The sequence below is a fragment of the Zootoca vivipara genome, chromosome 14, assembly GCF_963506605.1.
Source record: "Zootoca vivipara chromosome 14, rZooViv1.1, whole genome shotgun sequence".
Classification (NCBI taxonomy): domain Eukaryota; kingdom Metazoa; phylum Chordata; class Lepidosauria; order Squamata; family Lacertidae; genus Zootoca; species Zootoca vivipara.
Genome location: NC_083289.1, coordinates 53,649,588 through 53,669,886, shown reverse-complemented (window position 1 = coordinate 53,669,886; position 20,299 = coordinate 53,649,588). Strand labels below are relative to the sequence as shown.

General features: G+C 51.4%; 1 protein-coding gene across 1 annotated transcript in view; it reads right to left on the bottom strand.

The window, feature by feature from the left end:
* Positions 1-20,086, bottom strand: part of CORO7 (coronin 7) — a 90,095-nt gene extending 70,009 nt beyond the window's left edge. The window contains exons 1-7 of the mRNA XM_035132186.2: positions 19,981-20,086; positions 16,993-17,089; positions 15,792-15,866; positions 11,304-11,374; positions 9,413-9,596; positions 4,581-4,657; positions 1,811-1,861 (exon numbers count right to left, since the gene is read on the bottom strand). Coding sequence (XP_034988077.1) covers positions 1,811-1,861; positions 4,581-4,657; positions 9,413-9,596; positions 11,304-11,374; positions 15,792-15,866; positions 16,993-17,089; positions 19,981-20,040 — 615 coding nt within the window. The 5' untranslated portion in view covers positions 20,041-20,086. The remainder of the gene's footprint in view (positions 1-1,810; positions 1,862-4,580; positions 4,658-9,412; positions 9,597-11,303; positions 11,375-15,791; positions 15,867-16,992; positions 17,090-19,980) is intronic.
* Positions 20,087-20,299: the final 213 nt, after the last annotated feature.

Sequence of the window (20,299 nt, the reverse complement as noted above, 5' to 3'; positions counted from 1 at the left end):
AGGAGCAGCGTTTTGGAGGGGGTGGGGAGGGTGAGAAGAGAAGCGGAAGCCCTGAGGCCGCCCCCCCTACTCCGCTGGGGAGCAGGAGCCTGAGAGCGCTGGCCGCACGCTGCTATAAATAGGCCTTCCCAAAACCCAGTCCAGCTCCCTTCCAGAGCTTCCCACGGCCTTCTTGGGAAGAGGGAAGGCTCCGGACTTCCCACCAAGCGAGAAGGGTGGGAGCCAGGTACCCCCGAGGTGACCTCTGTGGGAGGGAAGTAGGGGGTTGGGAGAGGGAGAATGAACGCCCCCCCCAGATCCTCACGCCCCCCCCAAACAATCCCACAGCTGGATCTGGAGCATGAGAGGTGTGAACAGCCAGCTCCCACGCGGAGGGGAAGGGGTGGGCAGAAGGAAGCTCTTCCTCTTCCTCCTCCATCTTCCCAGGACCCACGCCAGGTAAGAGGGATGCAGAGCGGAGCAGACACGGCTTGCTCTGGGGGCAGCCCCTAAGGTTCAGGGGTTGGGGGGGCATGGTTAGAGGAGGAGGGGGCACAGAAGCAAAAGACCAGCAGCGGCCGCCAGTACAAGTCAAGCCAGGAGGACTCGTTGAGACGCACAGGGAAATGAGGCGGGGGACAAAGTCTTCACCAAGGCGGCCCCATTCCAGGGTTAGAGAGAGCCGCAAAGGGCAGCAGAAGGTTTTAAAAGGAGAAGTTTGCTGAATGCAGAAGAACAGCAGGGCAGAGCACAGGCCAAGCACCTCTTGCTAAGACGCTGCTTTCCTACATGAATAATAATAATAACAATAATAATTTATTATTTATACCCCACCCATATGGCTAGGCTTCCCCAGCCACTCTGGGCGGCTTCCAACAGAAAAATAAAACACGATAATCTATTAACCATTAAAAGCCTCCCTGAACAGGGCTGCCTTCAGATGTCTTCTAAAAGTCTGGTAGTTGTTTTCCTCTTTGACATCTGTTGGGAGGGCGTTCCACAGGGCAGGCGCCACCACCGAGAAGGCCCTCTGCCTAGTTCCCTGCAACTTGGCTTCTCGCAATGAGGGAACCGCCAGAAGGCCCTCGGTGCTGGACCTCAGTGTCCGGGCAGAACGATGGAGGTGGAGACATCAATATGGGCATCAAATCCTGGACTCCGGGCCCTCCCACTGGAGGCTGACATGGTACAGGAGAGGAAGTGTTTTGCCACTTGACTCTGAGGAACTCTCCCAGGCTGGCAGCCACCGGGAGCCCCAGCCCTTCCTGTGGCTGACCTGACGCCAGCCTTGCCGTCTGCCCTTTGGGCGGTCCCGCGCCTGTGAAATTAGGGCCACTCCAATGGAAAGAAAGGATCCATGAATTTGTGTAGTATTTTTTTAAAGCCAGGATGGTGGACATCCTCGCTTCCTGCGGGGGTGAGTTCCACAGTTTAACTCTGCGCTGCATCAAGGGCTTCCCTCCTGGAGCTTTGTCAAAGCAATAAGGGGCATTTGAGGGCTCGGTGTGGGTGCTTCCACACATGATATGATGCCCATGGAGCTGGGGTCCAAAACCTCTGGAGGGCACCTGGACGGCAAAGGCTGGGCTAGCCACACCGCCACTGTGGCTCTCGCTAGCCCAACGCCAGATAACATACCAGCCGCCTGGCATTTTCTCAAGTTGACGCTGTGAGCTGTTAAGAGGGGCAGGAACCTTGGGATCCTGGCACCCAAGGAAGTTGCTCTGGAGGAAGAACAACCAGCTTTAGGCAAGGTGTCTCCGCACAAGCCAGTCCTGGCAGTGCCCTCTCCCCAACCCCACCCTGCCCCCAGCCAAATCGGCCCATATACCTGGCAAGCTGTAGGTTTGGCACGTGGGTCAAAGATCCGCAGCTTTTTATCCTGAGGACAGAGAAAGAAAGGGAGGTCACGAGGGCTCAGGTGTTCGTCACAAACACAGCAGCCAAATTTCAATTTAGTCAGGCACTATATATAGAACTATAATGCTTAAGCGTCCACAGTATCCTTGCAAGAGAGGATGGAGAGGAAGGCAGAACTTAGCCATGCCCCAGTGACCTCCTGGCACCCCAACCTTGTACAGTGGGTACCAGCCAAAGCATAAATAAAAGGTATAATCAACAGAAGCCTGGTTCACACACTTTGCTAAGCCGTGGTTTATTGAGCTTAACTCTGGTTTGTTTGTCCAAACACACAACAGCCATCAACTATAGGCTTGCCATACGTCAAGAAAATTCCTGACATGACCTGGTTTTGGGGTGCAAAAATGGCATCTGGGGGGATTTTGTTGAATTGGCAAAATGTCAGGGAAAACCTGGATGCATGGCAACGCGATGGAAAAAGCAGCAGAAACAGCTCAAAAAAGCTTAAAATCACTATTTTGGGGTTAGGTTTCCCCTCAAAAGCTGAACAATTTGGGTTTCTTTCCCAAAAAAAGATGAACAGTTTTGGTGGTTTCCTTTAAAAAGCTCACCAATTTTGTGGGTGTCAGGAATATGGCAACCCTAATCGACTCTGCTCAGCTGACTACTAGCAGACCAGAATGTGAAACCATGGTACGAAGCTGACTTAGGAATCTCTGCTTGCATGAATGCTCTGAAACGCATTTTCTGGCTTAATTCTGGTTTGCTTCAGTGCCCAGCGCCCTTGATGCTTGCTGGTCTACAGAGGCAAAAGCTCCCAAAACACCAGAAAAACCAGAACCTTAAGTGAAACTACACCTGGTCCCTTTGCTCATCTGAAAGACTGGTTCTGAACACACCTGGAAAGGTTGCAGAACTTCCCAGGCAATGGTTTCTATGCTAGCAGATCCCACAGTGATTGCTGCAGTGGTTCATGCATGTTATTATTAGTAGATAAAGCCTTTAACAACCTGGGACCAGTTTATCTACAAGATCCCCTTAGTCCACATGCGCCCCCTCCAGGTGGTGGAATGGGCATGAGTCTTCTACAGGTGCCACCTTTGTAAGAACCGAGTCGTTCCGTGTGGCAGCACCTACACTTTGGAACTCCCTGCCTATTGACATCAGGCCTTCACTGTACTCTTTTCGGTGCCTGCTAAAAACAGGAGGGTCTGCAAGCCCACCCAGATCACAGAACACCCCACCCCCTGCAATGCTGGATGCTTAGAAAGTGGAGGTGAATTTTAATCCGCTTTCTCCTTTTTAACTTTTCGTATGTTCTAAAGTACGGCTGCAGATTTTTCTCCATTTCATCATTTCACCTTTTTGCAAACCGCTTTGGGGTTTGTTTTGTTTTGTTCTGCAATCAAGCAGTGCATAGAGTTTATGAAATAAAGATATTTGAGCAGGTGCTCCTTGTTTTGTTTCCAAGCTGAGAGAAACCAGAGGTCAAGTTGCAGCTGAGCATCTCCAGAAACAGCCCCGCAAGAACTCTGCATCGGGTTCAGGAGAGCAGCTTCCGCCACAGGCTTTTCAATGCGCCTTTTTGCACCAAGCATTAGTCCTTGGGAGCCGTATTACTGTATGTGTGCGTCTTGCGCCACCCAGTGTTCACTGGTGGTATAGGCCATTTAAAGCGGTATCATACCACCTTAAACCTTAAGATCAAACCTATCCATTCTTAAGGAAATCAGCCCTGAGTGCTCCCTGGAAGGACAGATCGTGAAGCTGAGGCTCCAATACTTTGGCCACCTCATGAGAAGAGAAGAATCCTTGGAAAAGACCCTGATGTTGGGAAAGATTGAGGGCACTAGGAGAAGGGGACGACAGAGGATGAGATGGTTGGACAGTGTTCTCGAAGCTACGAACATGAGTTTGACCAAACTGCGGGAGGCAGTGCAAGACAGGAGTGCCTGGCGTGCTCTGGTCCAGGGGGTCACGAAGAGTCGGACATGACTAAACGACTAAACAACAACAAAAACCACCTTAAACAGTTATGGCTTGCCCCAAAGAATCCTGGGAACTGTAGTCTCTTAAGGGTGCTGAGAGTTGTTAGGAGACCCCTTGCAGAGCTACGATTCTCAGACTGGTTTAACAACCAATCCCTCTTCCCAGGGAACTCTGGGAATTGTAGCCCTTTGAGGGGAACAGGAGTGTCCTAACAACTCTCAGGTCCTTTAAAAAACTACAGTTCCCATGATTTTGGGGGGGGGGGCGTGGTTGCCTAAAGGGGCATGATACTATTTATTTACTAAATTTATAGCCCACCTTTTCCTCAAGGCAGTGCATGTGCTCCTCCTCACCTTCCCCAGGTCATCCTCACAACAGCCCTGCGAGGTAGGCTAGGCTGAGAGACAGTGACTTGGCCCAGAGTCACCCAGGGGGCTGCATGGCTGAGTGGCACCTCCCCCTGTGCCACACTCTATAGGGCAGGAGCAAAGAGGGTGCAGAACAGCAGAGAGATCTGTGGAAGCAGCGGAGCCCCTTTTGCTGGCTCCACTTATTTCTTCCAGCTGCTCCTTTCGGCCACAGACCTTTCTTGGTCAGAAGCAGCAGCAGCCCCCCCTGGCGTCACGGCAAGAGCAAAGTGGGTCACAGCGCAGAGGCTGGAGCCCGAGGAGAATCACTCGGCAGCCACCCGCTGACCTGAAGGGCAGGTTCACACACAAACACACCCCAAGCCCCTGGTCTACGCTACGCACCTTGCAGGAAGTGCCCAGCAGGCAGCCATCGGGTCTCCAAGCCAAACTCTGGACCTGGTCGTCGTGAGGCTCCAGCTCTGCAGGGAAAGAGAAGAGATAAGGTAAAGCTCCTGGCAGGCGCCACTCATGGCGCAACCTGATCGCCCGGCCTGAGAGCAGGCAGAATAACAGGCCGGCAAAGTGCAAGACGACCTGCACCTCCAGGCGATGCTCCCAGGAGGCTGAGGAAGAGACAGGCCCTCACTGCCCTCCCCGACATCTGCCTTTTGTTGCTGTCAGCCTCCTCTGGAGTAAGGATGTGGGAGCCTGCTGTAATGCATGCCACCAGCCGCTCCCATTGGAACTGTGTTTCAGTCAGCCCTTGTTGTTGTTGAGTCGTTTAGTCGTGTCCGACTCTTCGTGACCCCGTGGACCAGAGCACGCCAGGCACTCCTGTCTTCCACCGCCTCCCGCAGTTTGGTCAGACTCATGTTCGTAGAATCATAGAGTTGGAAGAGACCAAAAGGGCCATCCAGTCCAACCCCCTGCCAAGCAGGAAACACCATCAAAGCATTATTGACATATGGCTGTCAAGCCTCCGCTTAAAGACCTCCAAAGAAGGAGACTCTACCACACTTCTTGGCAGCAAATTCCACTGTCGAACAGCTCTTATGTTGGTGGCTTCGAGAACACTGTCCAACCATCTCGTCCTCTGTCGTCCCCTTCTCCTTGTGCCCTCCATCTTTCCCAGCATCAGGGTCTTTTCCAGGGAGTCTTCTCTTCTCATGAGGTGGCCAAAGTACTGGAGCCTCAGCTTCAGGATCTGTCCTTCCAGTGAGCCCTCAGGGCTGATTTCCTTCAGAATGGATAGGTTTGATCTTCTTGCAGTCCATGGGACTCTCAAGAGTCTCCTCCAGCACCAGAATTCAGAGGGCAGCAAGACCAGGGCCAGAAAGTTTATTGCCAGCTCACTCTTGTTTTGCTGTGTATTCATGTACTTCAGCCTGGATTATTTTTTTATAATATTGAGGAGGGTTTTTTTTTCTGTGTTTGCCGAATTGTTGATTTATGTCGTTTTTTAAAATTTATACTGGCATGCTCTGTATTTTAGTATATTTGTATTTCCAACGCTCTGCATTTCGATGGCTTGAATGTTTGCTGTAAGCCACTCTGGAGGCAGCTCACTGGAGAAAAGAGGCATCCGATCAAACCAATCGAGTAAAACGAAACGTTTATTAAGGAGAACAGAGGAGCATCCAAACAACTGAGCAGCTCAGAATCCCCAAGAAGGGAAAAGATCTGCAAGATTCCCAAGCCACTTTGCTGAAGCAAGCAGCCCTGAGTCCCAAACAGGTGTTTGTCGCTGAACGGATGCACTTTGCTGCTTGGAACAAAAAGCACAATTCAAAGCGTTGGTGCTGACCTTGAAAGCCCTAAATGGCCTCGGTCCTGTATACCTGAAGGAGCATCTCCAACCCCATCATTCAGCTCAGACACTGAGGTCCAGCGCCGAGGGCCTTCTGGCGGTTCCCTTGCTGCGAGAAGTGAGGTTACAGGGAACCAGGCAGAGGGCCTTCTCGGTGGTGGCACCCGCCCTGTGGAACGCCCTCCCCATCAGATATCAAGGAAAAAAACAACTACCTGATGTTTAGAAGACATCCGAAAGCAGCCCTGTTTAGGGAAGTTTTTAATGGCTGGTGTTTTAATGTATCTTTTGTTGGAAGCCGCCCAGAGTGGCTGGGGAAACCCAGTCAGATGGGCGGGGTATAAATAAATAAATTTATTATTATTATTATTATTATTATTATTATTTATTATTATTATTATTATTATTATGGCTCCTAGCCATGAGGGCTAAGCTGGGCCTCTACAGCCACAGACAGCAATGGGTATGAATCCCAGTTTCTTGAAACCACAGGAGGGGAGAAAAGGACTCTGGTGCCCGGATCCTGCTTTCGGGTTTTCCATAATGGGCATCTGGTTGGCCCCTGTGAGGGCGCTGGGATAAAAAGGCCATTGGCCTGATCCAGCAGCCTCTTCTGACGTCCATAGGGCTAGCAAGACAGAGCCAGATCCTGTAGCAAAGGCCCCCTGGCCACCCTTTAGCGCTGAGGCTCTGCTCACCTACTTGGCTCTGCTCCATGAAGAAAGTTTTCTCCTCCCTTTTTTTTTTATAATAATTTTTTATTAATTTTCAGTCAGAGGCCATCTCCTCCTCTGGGATCCTTTTCTGTCCTAAGGAAATAATCTGGCTCCCAGGGCTGCAAGGAGAGGAGGAGGACAAGGCTTTGCTTTGTGCTGAGAAGGAGGAATCGCTACCCGGGAACAGTAATTCCATCCCAGAGTTGGAGCTTGCAGACCTTGTGGCCGGTTGCTAGGCAACAGGGCCTCCTTGCCTTCTGTTTCCTGTTCACACAACATTCCTGGCCTGGGGCGGCAAACACCGCCTGCCCCTTCCTCCCAGCATCTCACTGGAAATACACCCTCCTCCCCCCCAATCTGTTTTGGAACTACAACTCCCACCAGCCCCAACCAGGGCTTGCTGAGGCTGATGGGAGTTGTAGTTCTAAACATCTGGAAGGCAGCCATTGGGAAAGGCTTGTCCTTGACCTCTTCCTCCAACATCTGTGTGCTCAGAGAAACAGAGCAGAAGGGGTGGGGGCACAAGGGACTTTTAACCCCACCTGCGCCTTGAGAATTGCCCCAGAGCTGACTGTGACACCCCCCACACCCCCTTTTGCCAGGGACGCAAAGGGCAGTGCTCAGCTAGCCTGCCACAATGCACCTGTAGCTCCTTTTACCTTTATTCTGCTTCCAAACAGAGTTGGAAGGGATCTCCAAAGGTCATCAAGCCCAACCCCCTGCAATCCCTGACAGAATACTCAGAATGAATTCAGAATTTAGCAGAAGACTTGTTAGGAAGCGCAGAGTGCCTCTTTTCAGCTAAAAGAGACCAGGGGGAGCGGGTGCGAAAGGCGGCCTGAGGCAACCCCAGAGAGCCACCACTGCCAGTTTCGGTGGGCAGTCTTGGGCTTAGGGGGGCAAATAGCCTTAGTTGGCGCAAATGAACCAATGGAGACAAGTACGCCCTAGCAGAGGGGAGAACTCGGGCCATTTCCCCTTCTGACCTTCCCAGCCCCATTATAGGAATTCTAAGGTCATATACTGTGTGTGTATATATATATATACACACACACACACACACACACACACACACACACACAGTGGTGCCTCGCTAGACGAATTTAATTCGTTCCACGGGTCAGTTCTTATAACAAAAAATTCGTCTAGCGAATCCCATGGGAATGCATTTAATATTATTATTTATTATTATTATTATTATTATTATTATTATTATTATTATTATTATTATTATTTTGCCCATAGGAACGCATTAATTGAATTTCAATGCATTCCTATGGGAAACCGTGATTCGCTAGACGATTTTTTCATAAAACGAATTCGTCTAGCGAGGCAACCTCCGCTCAAAAATTCCTTTCGTGAAGCGAAAAATTTGTCTTACGGGGCATTCGTCTAGCGAGGCACCACTGTAATATGTTCATAAATGTACAAGGCAAATGCACATACATATCTAAACCACGTGTCTGAAATAGTACAGGAGAGCAATCCTGAAGCCATTTCGACTCTCCCAAATTGACCTCAAATATTTCTCTGCAAGGAGGGAGGAAATGGGAAAAGCTTTCCAATTGCCTTTGGACTGTAGGGGCATAAACATCCCGGCAAATACAGTCCACCATGTATCTGTTAAGCGGAGCACACTATCAATATGCGCAAGAGATTCAGGAACTAAGTATTTACCATCTCCAAGGAATGGCCAGGCTGTGCAGAAAAGGCAATCAGATAAGGCATGATCAGGTATCCTGGCAGACAGGAGAGAAGCAACACACTCAAATTTCTGCTGGGGACCACCTCTTCCTGTGATGTATGAATGATGTTTTGGGGGGTGGTCTTGGGCTTCAGGGTGGGCAATTTCAAAAGTCTATATAAGAGCTTGCGCACCAATGTTCTGGGTTCCTCCTCCCTCCTGCGTGGAGGGAGCAGGGGACCCTGTTGGTACAGTTTAATACAGATCAGGCTTACCAGCTGCTTTGCTTCTCAATATTCTCTGGTTGGCCTCTGTTATTTTCTCCTACTGATAGAGAACCTACAGAATGACTCTCTAAGGGCTCCTGGTCTTTGTCTTTGTCCATGGAGTTTTCTTGGCAGGGATACTGGAGTGGCTTGCCAGTTCCTTCTCCAGGTGGATCACGTTTAGTCAAAACTCTCCACTATGACCTGTCCATCTTGGGTGGCCCTGCATGGCATAGCTCAGAGCTTCTCTGAGTTATTCAAGCCCCTTCGCCATGACAAGGCATTGATCCATGAAGGGAAGAAGAATTGATGCTTTTGAATTATGGTGCTGGAGGAGACTCTTGAGAGTCCCATGGACTGCAAGAAGATCAAACCTATCCATTCTTAAGGAAATCAGCCCTGAGTGCTCCCTGGAAGGACAGATCGTGAAGCTGAGGCTCCAATACTTTGGCCACCTCATGAGAAGAGAAGACTCCCTGGAAAAGACCCTGATGTTGGGAAAGATTGAGGGCACTAGGAGAAGGGGATGACAGAGGACGAGATGGTTGGACAGTGTTCTCGAAGCTACGAACATGAGTTTGACCAAACTGCGGGAGGCAGTGGAAGACAGGAGTGCCTGGCATGCTCTGGTCCATGGGGTCACGAAGAGTCGGACACGACTAAACGACTAAACAACAACAACAACAAGGGCTCCTGGGTACCCCATAAGGGGGAAAGGAGCAGTTTTTTTCTTATAAGACCCCCAACCTGAAAGTGCTCACCTGTCAGAGTCTGCCGGTGCCCCACATCCCAAACCTTCACTGCCTTCTGGGCCCCACTGGCCAGGATGCCGTCTGCTGTGGGGTGGAAGAGCAGCACGTCCACCGGCCGGCCCTCCGGCCCCAGGGCAATGTGGGGGGAAGACGAGAGGTCCTGGCCAGAGTCCAGGAGGCGCCACACCTTCACCTGCAGAGCAAGAGGCCAGGAGCAAAGGTCCGTCCGTCACCCGGAGAGAAGATCAACCCCGACCCACCGGGGGGGGGGCAGCAAAGTGGGGGGAACCACAGCAAAGCCAAGCAGACCCCTCCAGTCAAGGAAGGGAGAAAACAAATGCCCTCTCTTTATTTATAAAGGGGTATTAATACTCCTCTAAACAGTCATGAATCGAATCAGTGCCGGATTGACATACGGTATAAGCTAAACAAGCTATAGCTTAGGGCCCCACTCTCTTGGGGGGGCCCAAAAAACTGAAAGGGGGAAAAAAACCTGGACATTCCCAAAATATAAGATAAAAAAACAAATAAAATAAAACCTACATGCAGCAACAGTGTTTTGTGTTGCGTAGGCTCCTATTTGTTAAGTGCAAATGGCTATTAGGTACCTATTAGGTCCATCAATTACCATATACCCTGTTTCTCCGAAAATAAGACGTAGCCATAAAATAAGTTGTAGCAGGATTTTTAAGCATTCAAGGAATATAAGCCATACCCCGAAAATAAGACATAGTGATAGGCGCAGCAGCAATGCCGGCCGCAGGAGGAGGAGGAGGAAGAAAAAAATAAGACGTCCCCTGAAAATAAGCCATAGTGTGTTTTTTGAGGAAAAATAAATATAAGACAGTGTCTTATTTTCGGAGAAACATGGTAGAATATACAGTGGTGCTTCGCAAGACGTTCCACGAGTCAATTCATTTTGTGAAAAATTTGTCTTGCAAATTGCAGTTTCCCATAGGAATGCATTGAATTTTTTTTTATTTTTTTGCCAATAGGAACACATTAATTAAATTTCAATGCATTCTATGGGAAACTGCGATTCGCAAGACGAATTTTTCACAAAACAAATTTGTCTTGCGAGTCACCATCAGATTGCAAGACGCATTCGTCTTGCGAAAAATTCGTCTTGCAGGGCATTCCTCTTGCGAGGTACCACTGTACCATATTTTCCGGCATATAAGACGAATGGGTGTATAAAACGACCGCCAACATTTCCAGTTAAAATATAGAGTTTGGAATATACTCGCCGTATAAGAAAATACGACCCCGGACTTTTGAGAAGATTTTCCTGGGTTAAAAAGTAGTCTTATACGCGGGAAAATACAGTATTCAACACAAAAAACATTGACAATTTGTTGTTGACAAAGGACAGCTGGACATAAAAAGGGGCCCCATTATTTTCAGCAGCTTAGGGCCTCATCCAACCTAAATCCAGCCCTGGCTTGAATCCTGGGAACTTTAGTTTTGTTATGGTTTCTGAGAGTTGTTAGGAGACTCCCATCATGGAGCTACAATTCCCAGCGTGGTTTAGCAGCCAATCGTATGTCCCAGGGAACTCTATCTTTAATAAAATGGTAATAGTACCACCTCAAGATATATTTACTGGCACCTTACTCCGTGCATTCCTTTTATGGGGATGGAGGGGGGGGGCCCTACTGTGGGAATTGCGCCAAGGTCCCCAACCACCTTAATTGCAGACTTGCACCCAAGTGAGCCCACCCCTCCAGGCCCAAAGCCCTCTCCAGAAGCAGCAGCAATCGGGCAAAGGCCTTGGGGGCCATTTCCACTATAGCCCCCCCCACCCCGTCACAGATGGAGCCTGGCAGGGTCTCCTCTACGACCTGCCAGGGTCTTGGGGGGGGGTGTCTGCCAAAGGAAGACCCCTTCACTGAGCACTCACCACTTCATCGGCCGAACATGTGGCCAAGAGCTGCTCGTCAAAGGGAGAGAAGTCAAAATCTGTCACCACATCTGGGCAAGAGAGAGAGAGAGAGATCATGTTTCTTCTTCTTTGAATATTATTAACTACCGTATTTTCAGAATAGTATCTAGGTACAGAATAAGAAAAAGTAGTACAGATGTTGGTCAGCAACCTTGCAAAGGTTGATGAATGCAATACATCAAGTAACAACACAAAAAATGTGTTATAAGAATTTTTATTATGTATTTTGTGGTTTTATATCTTGATTTTAGTCTGTGAACCGGGTATAAGGTGGTATATATATAATTATTTTTTGTCCACACAGAAGAAGAGTTTGGATTTGATATCCCACTTTATCACTACCCGAAGGAGTCTCAAAGCGGCTAACATTCTCCTTTCCCTTCCTCCTCCACAGCAAACACTCTGTGAGGTGAGTGAGGCTGAGAGACTTCAGAGAAGTGTGACTAGCCCAAGGTCACCCAGCAGCTGCATGGGAGGAGCGGGGAAGCGAACCCGGTTCCCCAGATTACGAGTCTACCGCTCTTAACCACTACACCACACACAGTTCATCCTCTGGAATACCATTTTCGCAAAACTTTATTACAAGTGGGAGACAACGGAGATAAATCAGGCAAGGGAAACCATTTAAAATCGTATTTCTTCTAAGACAACGAATTGACGCATACACACCACGATCCCTACAGATGAAGAAGAGATGGGAAAAGAGTTTGAGAGGACATTGTTAGGAGAATCTGCTTCCTCCGACTGCATCAAGAATGCGCCAAGGATGTTTGCGCGGGAAGAATTCAGCCTTGAGCCACACTGATAGAAAGGAGACATTCTGCTCTTGCTGAGGCAGCTCTGATAACGGAGGCCTGCTTTGCCTCTGAGAATGCCACTTAATTTCTACGGAGGTGTAAAGCCGAGGAGAGGGAATGCTTCTGTGTAAGCCTGTGGGTGGGTTCCCCGGCAGCTGCCGTTGTTCTGAACAATTAAAAGTGGTCCTAAATAATATCCCAGCTGGAATGGTCAATTGAAGAAAGTCACCTGCAACAACAGGCGATATTGGACAAACAGGCCAAACCCTACGCCAAAGGATAAATGGACATAAATCTGACATCAGGAACCACAAGACGGAGAAACCAGTAGGAGAACACTTCAATCTCCCAGGACATTCTATACAAGATCTCAAAGCAGCTGTTTTATTACAGAAAAATTTCAGGAACAGACTGGAAAGAGAAATTTCTGAATTGGAACTCATTACCAAGCTTAAAACCATGGAGCCACCTGGGATGAACAAAGACATTGGATTCTTATCTCATTATGCATGATCAAGCTTTCTTTAGCGCCTCAGCCCTTGCTTTTTCCCCGCAGGACCAATTGCAGTCATCAGCAGTCGTTAACAGCCATCTACAGGTTTACCACTCCCATCAGCCCATCTCCCATTCCCACCCCCACCCCACCCTCTGTATATACATAAGGGTCTGACTCGTCTGTTTCAAGTGTATCTGAAGAAGTGTGCATGCACACGAAAGCTCATACCAAAATAAAAACTTAGTTGGTCTTTAAGGTGCTACTGAAGGAATTTTTTTTATTTTGCTGCAACAACAAGGTTTGAGACTGCATGCTATGCAGTATTTATTTAATTAGAGACTGCACCTCTCTCTCGCTCCTCAATTTGTCCCAACCCTGCAAGGGAGGTGAGGCTGAGAGGCAGCGACTGGTCAAAGGTTGCCCAGCTGCGCCTCATGGCTGAACAGGGATTCGAGCCCAAGTCCGACACTAACCACTAGACCACACTGCCATGCAGGACGGAGCCACGTGAGGTGGGAGGGTTTATGCCCAGCAGATAAATGGTGGGGGTGGATGGGAACGTTCCCTCTCAAGAGGCTTCTGGGCATCGAGGGCAAAAGCTCCTCCCTGTCCGTAGGTCAGCGTTCTGTGCCAGAGCAGCAGGAGAAATTTAAGGAGAAGAGCTGTATGCAAGCCTCTTGATCCCTCCCAAGGAGGAGGCAGAGGAGGCAGAGCCCCCCCCCATTGACGTTATTTCGCAGGGGGAGGCAGTCATCTTGCATCTGCAGAGCACAGCTCAGGCCCACTTCTGCGAGAGGCTGGCAACGTTTGAACTCCCTACCCAGGGAAGCCAGACTGGCTCCCTCCTTGCTGTCCTTGCGATGGCAGACAAAGACCTTCTTGTTCCAAGAGGCTTTTGGGAACTGACTGCTCTTACTGAAAGGGCTGGTGTCGTGCTGCTTGTGTTGTAATTATTGGCATGCTTTTAATAGATTTACAGATAAATATATGTGGCACATATTATGGGGGTGCGGAAGGCTCAGGAGTAAACCTCCACACAAATCTGGAGTCCCTAAGATGGTTGGATGGCCCCCTTTACACCTCCTTCTGGCAACTCCTGCAGCCAAGAGTCTTGCACATCAGTGAAGCCGAGAGCAGGGCCTTGTTGCCTGGGCAGCCCAGGACCTCCAGGCACACTGCCCAGGCTTGCACCCCAGAGATACACACATCATTTACTTCTCTCAATGTTTAATTTTTTAAAAACGTTTTATTCCGATGTTTTGAGCTGTTCTCATTTTTATATGTATGCCGACTTGATTACCTGTCAGGGGAAAAGGCGGGGTATAAATAAATTATTTATATAGATTGAGATTGAATCCTGCAGATTGAGGTTGAATCCTGACAAGACAGAAGTACTGTTTGTGGGGGACAGGAGGCGGGCAGGCATGGAGGACTCCCTGGTCCTGAATGGGGTAACTGTGCCCCCGAAGGACCAGGTGCGCAGCCTGGGAGTCATTTTGGACTCACAGCTGTCCATGGAGGCGCAGGTCAATTCTGTGTCCAGGGCAGCTGTTTATCAGCTCCACCTGGTACGCAGGCTGGGACCCTACCTGCCCGTGGACTGTCTCACCAGAGTGGTGCATGCTCTAGTTATCTCCCGCTTGGACTACTGCAATGCGCTCTACGTGGGGCTACCTTTGAAGGTGACTCGGAAACTACAACTAATCCAGAATGCGGCAGCTAGACTGGTGACTGGGAGCGGCCGCCGAGACCACATAACACCGGTCTTGAAAGATCTACATTGGCTCCCAGTACGTTTCCGAGCACAATTCAAAGTGTTGGTGCTGACCTTGAAAGCCCTAAATGGCCTCGGTCCAGTATACCTGAAGGAGTGTCTCCACCCCCATCGTTCTGCCCGGACACTGAGGTCCAGTGCCGAGGGCCTTCTGGCGGTTCCCTCGTTGCGAGAAGCCAAGTTGCAGGGAACTAGGCAGAGGGCCTTCTCGGTGGTGGCGCCTGCCCTGTGGAACGCCCTCCCAACAGACGTCAAAGAGGAAAACAACTACCAGACTTTTAGAAGACATCTGAAGGCAGCCCTGTTCAGGGAGGCTTTTAATGTTTAATAGATTACTCTGTTTTATTTTTCTGTTGGAAGCCGCCCAGAGTGGCTGGGGAAACCCAGCCAGATGGGCGGGGTATAAATAAAAAAATAGTAATAATAATAATAATAATAATAATAATAATAATAATAACAACAACCACCTCCATCTTGAGGGCAAGTGGTGTTGGGGGGGTGGAGGAAAGGAGAGGCACTCGCACAGAAATCGGCCGCCTGGCTGAGGCATCTGGCCTGCCCGTCAAAAGTAGGTCGCTGCGTCATTTTCCGTTTCCACAGGCCTGCAGCAGATGCAAGCCCACGCGGCAGCAGGAGACTCCGTGCCAGCTTCCATCGGGAGACCAGGGCTCACCCTGCGCCCAGGAAGGCAGGGGCCAAGAGGCTCTTCCCTGCTTGTGCCCCTCCCTTGACTGGGGCTTAACTGGGACTGAACCGTCTCAAAACAACAGCCAGGCTTAAAGGAGGGAATTGGAGAAGCCAGGAGCAAGGGGAACCTGGAGAGACGCGAGCTAGAAGGAGGTGGGGATTTCAGGGCAGGAAATAGGAATCTCATATGTCTATAAGCTGGCAGAATTCACTATATCATTGCAGGGGGCCGGACCAGGTGAGCCCTGCGGTCCCTCGAGACTCTACAATTCTATGACTCTATGACTTATGCTGCATTTGTGATGTTCAGCCTGTTCTTTTAGTTGCTGGTTTGCTGATCGCAATTGTTTCACCAAATGTTTTGTTATTTATATTGTATGATTTATGCTGCTCTTGTGATGTTTTGTTTTGTCACTGTTATTTATTAAGCCACTTTGGGACTCGTGTGAAACGGAAGCGGCACAGAGATACAATCAAATCAATCCAATCCATTGTATATTTATCATCCCAAGCGTAACGTTTGGTAAACTTTTTGTGTCTGCTGTAAATCTCCGACGGCACCTTGAGGTTTCCGTTTTGTAATGGTGGCGTGAATTTAACGAAGTTTCTGAAAAGGAAGCTGGCGCTCGACCTGCCCCAACCCAACCCCACCTAGGCAGGCAGGCTCCAGCCCTGCCAGGTGCCAAGCTCACCTGAATGGCAGCCCAGCTGGGAAACGACCCTCTGGGATCCCTTCTGGCTCTCCAAGGGCACAAGGCCCAGCACACCTGGAAGGGGAAGGAAAGAGACAAGTCACAGGGAGCCCCAGATACATCCATGAGGGAGGGGGCAGGTGGGTGCAATACATGAGGGGGGCAGGATTTTCAAACAGGGAACACTATACAGGATAAGATTGCAGTAAACTGGATTTTAACGCATCCCCAATAAACAGAATTTCCCTTTTAGTTCTTTTTATATTTCACTAATAACCTCTGGCATGATGCTAGCACAGGCTTCCTCAACCTCGGCCCTCCAGATGTTTTTGAGACTACAATTCCCATCATCCTTCACCACTGGTCCTGCTAGCTAGGGATCATGGGAGTTGTAGGCCAAAAACATCTGGAGGGCCGAGGTTGAGGAAGCCTGTGCTAGAAGCTACACAAATGTCCTGCAGGAAGACCATTACCAGAAACAAAGTCATTGTGTGGGACATAACCTGGGTGGGTGGGCCGGAGGACAAAGAGGACAGAGCAACTGGTGCAACTTGGACCTGTGTGTACCTTCCAGCCGCAGAAAAAGCCAGAGGTTACTGCGCAACTGTGTGCAGGCAAGGAAGAGGAACTTTCTCAATTCGAGGACGCGTTCTTGCAGGGGGTACAGCAGGGCTGGCAAGGGGTGTGTGTGCCATGAGCTAAAGAATGAGAGGCCGGCATTCAGCACCCCAGAAATGAGGTTCTGCACCCCTGCCTTGCAACAGTGCCCAGCTCAGGTGAGTCCCCCTGGGACAAGAGTTCTCCAACCCCAGCCCCTCAGGCGAAGGGGGCAGGACCTCCCCTGCTCTTCCCAAGAGTTTCTAAGGCCTGGAGAAGCCGGGAGGTGCAAGCAGGAACCTTTGGGAGAGGGTAGGGCACGAAGGGACAGCATGCATGGCAAGGTCCCACACCCAACCCCTCCTTGTCTTCATCCTGAGGATGCCTCCTCCCCTGGCAACCAGACCTCCCAAGGAGTTTCCCATCCTCGTGCAACTGGGACTCTCCCTGCTGCCAACTCTTCCCCCCACCCCTGTGTCATGCCTGCACAGGTTGGCACAACCTCTCTGCCCGGTCAAAGTGCACCGTGCAAGCATGCCCCACGGAGAGTAGCAGAGCCACCCACCGCAGGGCAGGGCAGGGCCCAGCCTCTCTCACAGCTTACCTGCCGAGTCTGTGTGGAAGGCGATCCAGCGGCCGCCAGCCTTGATGTGGTTCCCTGAAACAGCCGGGAAGCCGGCTCGGAGGTCTCCAATCCAGGCCTGCAACACAGAAGAGAGAGAAGGCACAGCAGGTGAAGGAAGGGAGAGACCCATTCCCTGCCCCACAGCTCAGCTAGGAAAGGGAACCCCCTGCAGCTTTGCCACATCCTTCTCCCCCCCAACCAAGAGCTGGGAGAAAGAGAGGGGAAGAGACTCTGCAGCTTCCTCTCTCATTCCTGCAGAACAGCAGGAGGAGAAGCATCTGCACCCAGGGGCCAGAGAGGGGTCTTGCGCCTGTCCCAAATCAAAGACCAGTAGACCTGAAGGAGCGTCTCCACCCCCACCGTTCAGCCCGGACACTGAGGTCCAGCGCCAAGGGCCTTCTGGCGTTTCCCTCCCTGCAAGAAGTGAAGCTACAGGGAAGCAGGGAAAGGGCCTTCTCAGTAGTGGCACCCGCCGTGTGGAACGCCCTCCCATCAGATGTCAAGGAAATCAACAACTACTGTATCTGACTTTTAGAAGACATCTGAAGGCAGCCCTGTTTAGGGAAGTTTTTAATGTTTGAGGTTTTATTCTGTTTTTTAGTGTTCTGTTGGGAGCCGCCCAAAGTGGCTGGGGAAACCCAGCCAGATGGGCGGGGGTTGAAATATTATTATTATTATTATTATTATTATCATCATCATCCCATCTCTTGGCTTTCATAGAATCATAGAATCGTAGAGTTGGAAGAGACCACAAGGGCCATCCAGTCCAACCCCCTGCCGAGCAGGAAACACCATCAAAGCATTCTTGACATATGCCTGTCAAGCCTCTGCTTAAAGACCTCCAAAGAAGGAGACTCCACCACACTCCTTGGCAGCAAATTCCACTGTCGAACAGCTCTTACTGTCAGGAAGTTCTTTCTAATGTTTAGGTGGAATCTTCTTTCTCCCTCCCTCCCCTCTGTCTGTGATCTCCTCCACCCCAAACTGCACGGAAGGAAGACAAACCACCAGGCAAAGGAGTTTTCAGCACTTTTTCCTCCTCCATCCACATACTTCCGGCACATCCCTCCCTGCTGCTCCTTGGTGGATTGTGTTCCAGGCAGATGCTCAACAGGGAGGACTAAAGCCTTACATTATATGTTCCTAGTCCAGAGGGGAACCAAGTCAAGGTTCACGTGTGTGCAGCTTCTGTGGCCAAATTCCAAAGCCTCAAACTTTGATGTGGAAGAATTGTAGCAAACACGGCTTCTCCCACCACTGTACCTGAGTGGTGGGAGAAGCTGCAGCTCTCAGAATTCTCCCTTCCCATGAAGAAAGGACTAGGAAGACCTGTCGGAAGCTGCTTGAAAAGGCGCCGTGCGCTCCACACCATAGCAACACTTTTGGAGGGGGGGGCTCCTTCGAGACGAAAAGTGGGTTAAAAAATGGCACTGAGATTATGTGCAGGAATTCTCCACATCCCCCAGCTCTAGCCCACCTGCCTTTTTGCACTCAGTCTCCAGCAGCAGCCCTCGAAAACTGCACAGCAGCAACACAAAGGGAGGCTTGTTGGCTGCCTGGTTTTATTCCACTTAAAAATAGGCTCTTTCATGCAACTTCTGCTACACACACCAGCAAAGCAGTTCTCACAATTTCAGCAGGCAGAGGAGGTTGCCCAGGCAACAGAAAGCCTGACATTTCCCTGGTTTTGCCACACTGTTATATTATATTAATAATAATAATTCCTGCAATCATTGAAATTTCAGGGCATTCATCTGATTTTGGCCTTTAGGCCTGAGAAGTCGTCTATGCTGTGTTGGTCGTGCCACCACACAGGGGGCCCTGCAGAGAGCTCACAATCCAAACCGCATGAGACGGCCCATGCAAGAGGGTTGCTGCTCAGACCCGCAAGAGGGGGCGGACTGAAGGGGGCAGGGGGCTCAGGCTCCCCCCAAGGCTGCCAGGGGGCTCCCTCCCAAGGCCTGTGTTCTTCACAGCCAGCCACTTTGCTCTGCGCAAACTAAAAAGTGACACTTTGGGGGGGCCTCCTGGGCACCCAAACACCTGTCTGGTTTGTGGCCATTGCCCTGGAGGCCGCCCCAAAATGCTTCCCCTTAAGGAGGGGGTGCAGCAGCCCAGTGGGAGGACACGTGCTCTGCATGCAGAAGATCCTGGGCTCAGCACCCTGTTGCAGCAACACCACTTCCTATTAAAATACCCCCCCCCATGATGAGGGCAAATGGAAATAGGGTGCCAGGGTCGCCCAAAGCAGAGGAGGAAAGGTGCAAGGCTGTGGCACTCCTCAGATCGCAGGCAAAGCAGCAGCTCCTGGGGGGGGTCCTGCCGCCGCCGCCGCCGCCCCCAATCCTGCATTGCGGGGGTTGGACTAGATGACCCCGAGGGTCCCTCCCAACTCTACAATTCTATTATCATCACCATCCACTCCTCGGAGGGGAAGGAGGCGGGGCTTCGGCCCAAGGCTCCTCCCCCCGCCCCCCCCCGATTCTGCAGGCGCCACCTCCCCCCCCCCCCCTTGGCCCGCGAGGAGGAAGCCGGCTGCAAGCGCAGGATGGGGAAGAGAGAGCGGAAGCCGCGGAAGCCGCCAGGCGCGTCTTGTGACCCACGCCCAGAGCGCGGCTGCCGACGCCCCGAAGGCGCCCCACCTCTTCGGCGGCCGCGGCTCCTAAGGGGTTAACCCCGAAGGCGCCCCCGCTGCCGCCGCCGCCCTGGGCAGAGGAAGGAGTGCCCGTCCGGGCGCCTGGGCGCGCGCCGGCTGGTGGGCACTGCGGGAGTCCCGGCCGGGGGCGTCCCCGGGCAGAGGGTGGGTGCCCATCGGGAGCAGGGCATCCCGGGGGTGGGGAGATCGGGGGCAGCAGAGCCAGTACCCCCACCCCACCCCACCCCGGAGGCAGGTGCGGGCGGAGGGCAGGGAGCGCGCCCCGGGTGGCTCTCCGGGCGGGGATCGGGGTCCTTCCCGCCGGCACCCACCTCCTTGCGGGCCACTCTGGCCTCCGCGTGGCGGAACTTGGACACCTTGAAGCGATTCATGCTCAGCCTCCCGCCGCCGCCGCGCGCCCGGGCTCCGATCCGTATCGCCGCCAAACCCCGCCCGGCCGGCCCCGCCTCCGCCTCCGCCTCCTCCTCCTCCTCCTCCGCTGCTCCGGGGACTGAGCACCATCCGGCACCCAGGAGGAAGGAAGGAGGAGCTGGGCGGAGGGGCGCTTTCGCCCGGGAGGCGCTGCGCAGGTACCGGTACAGCGGTGCTTCCTTCCACCTGGAAGGTTTGGGGAGAAAATCCTGCCGCCCA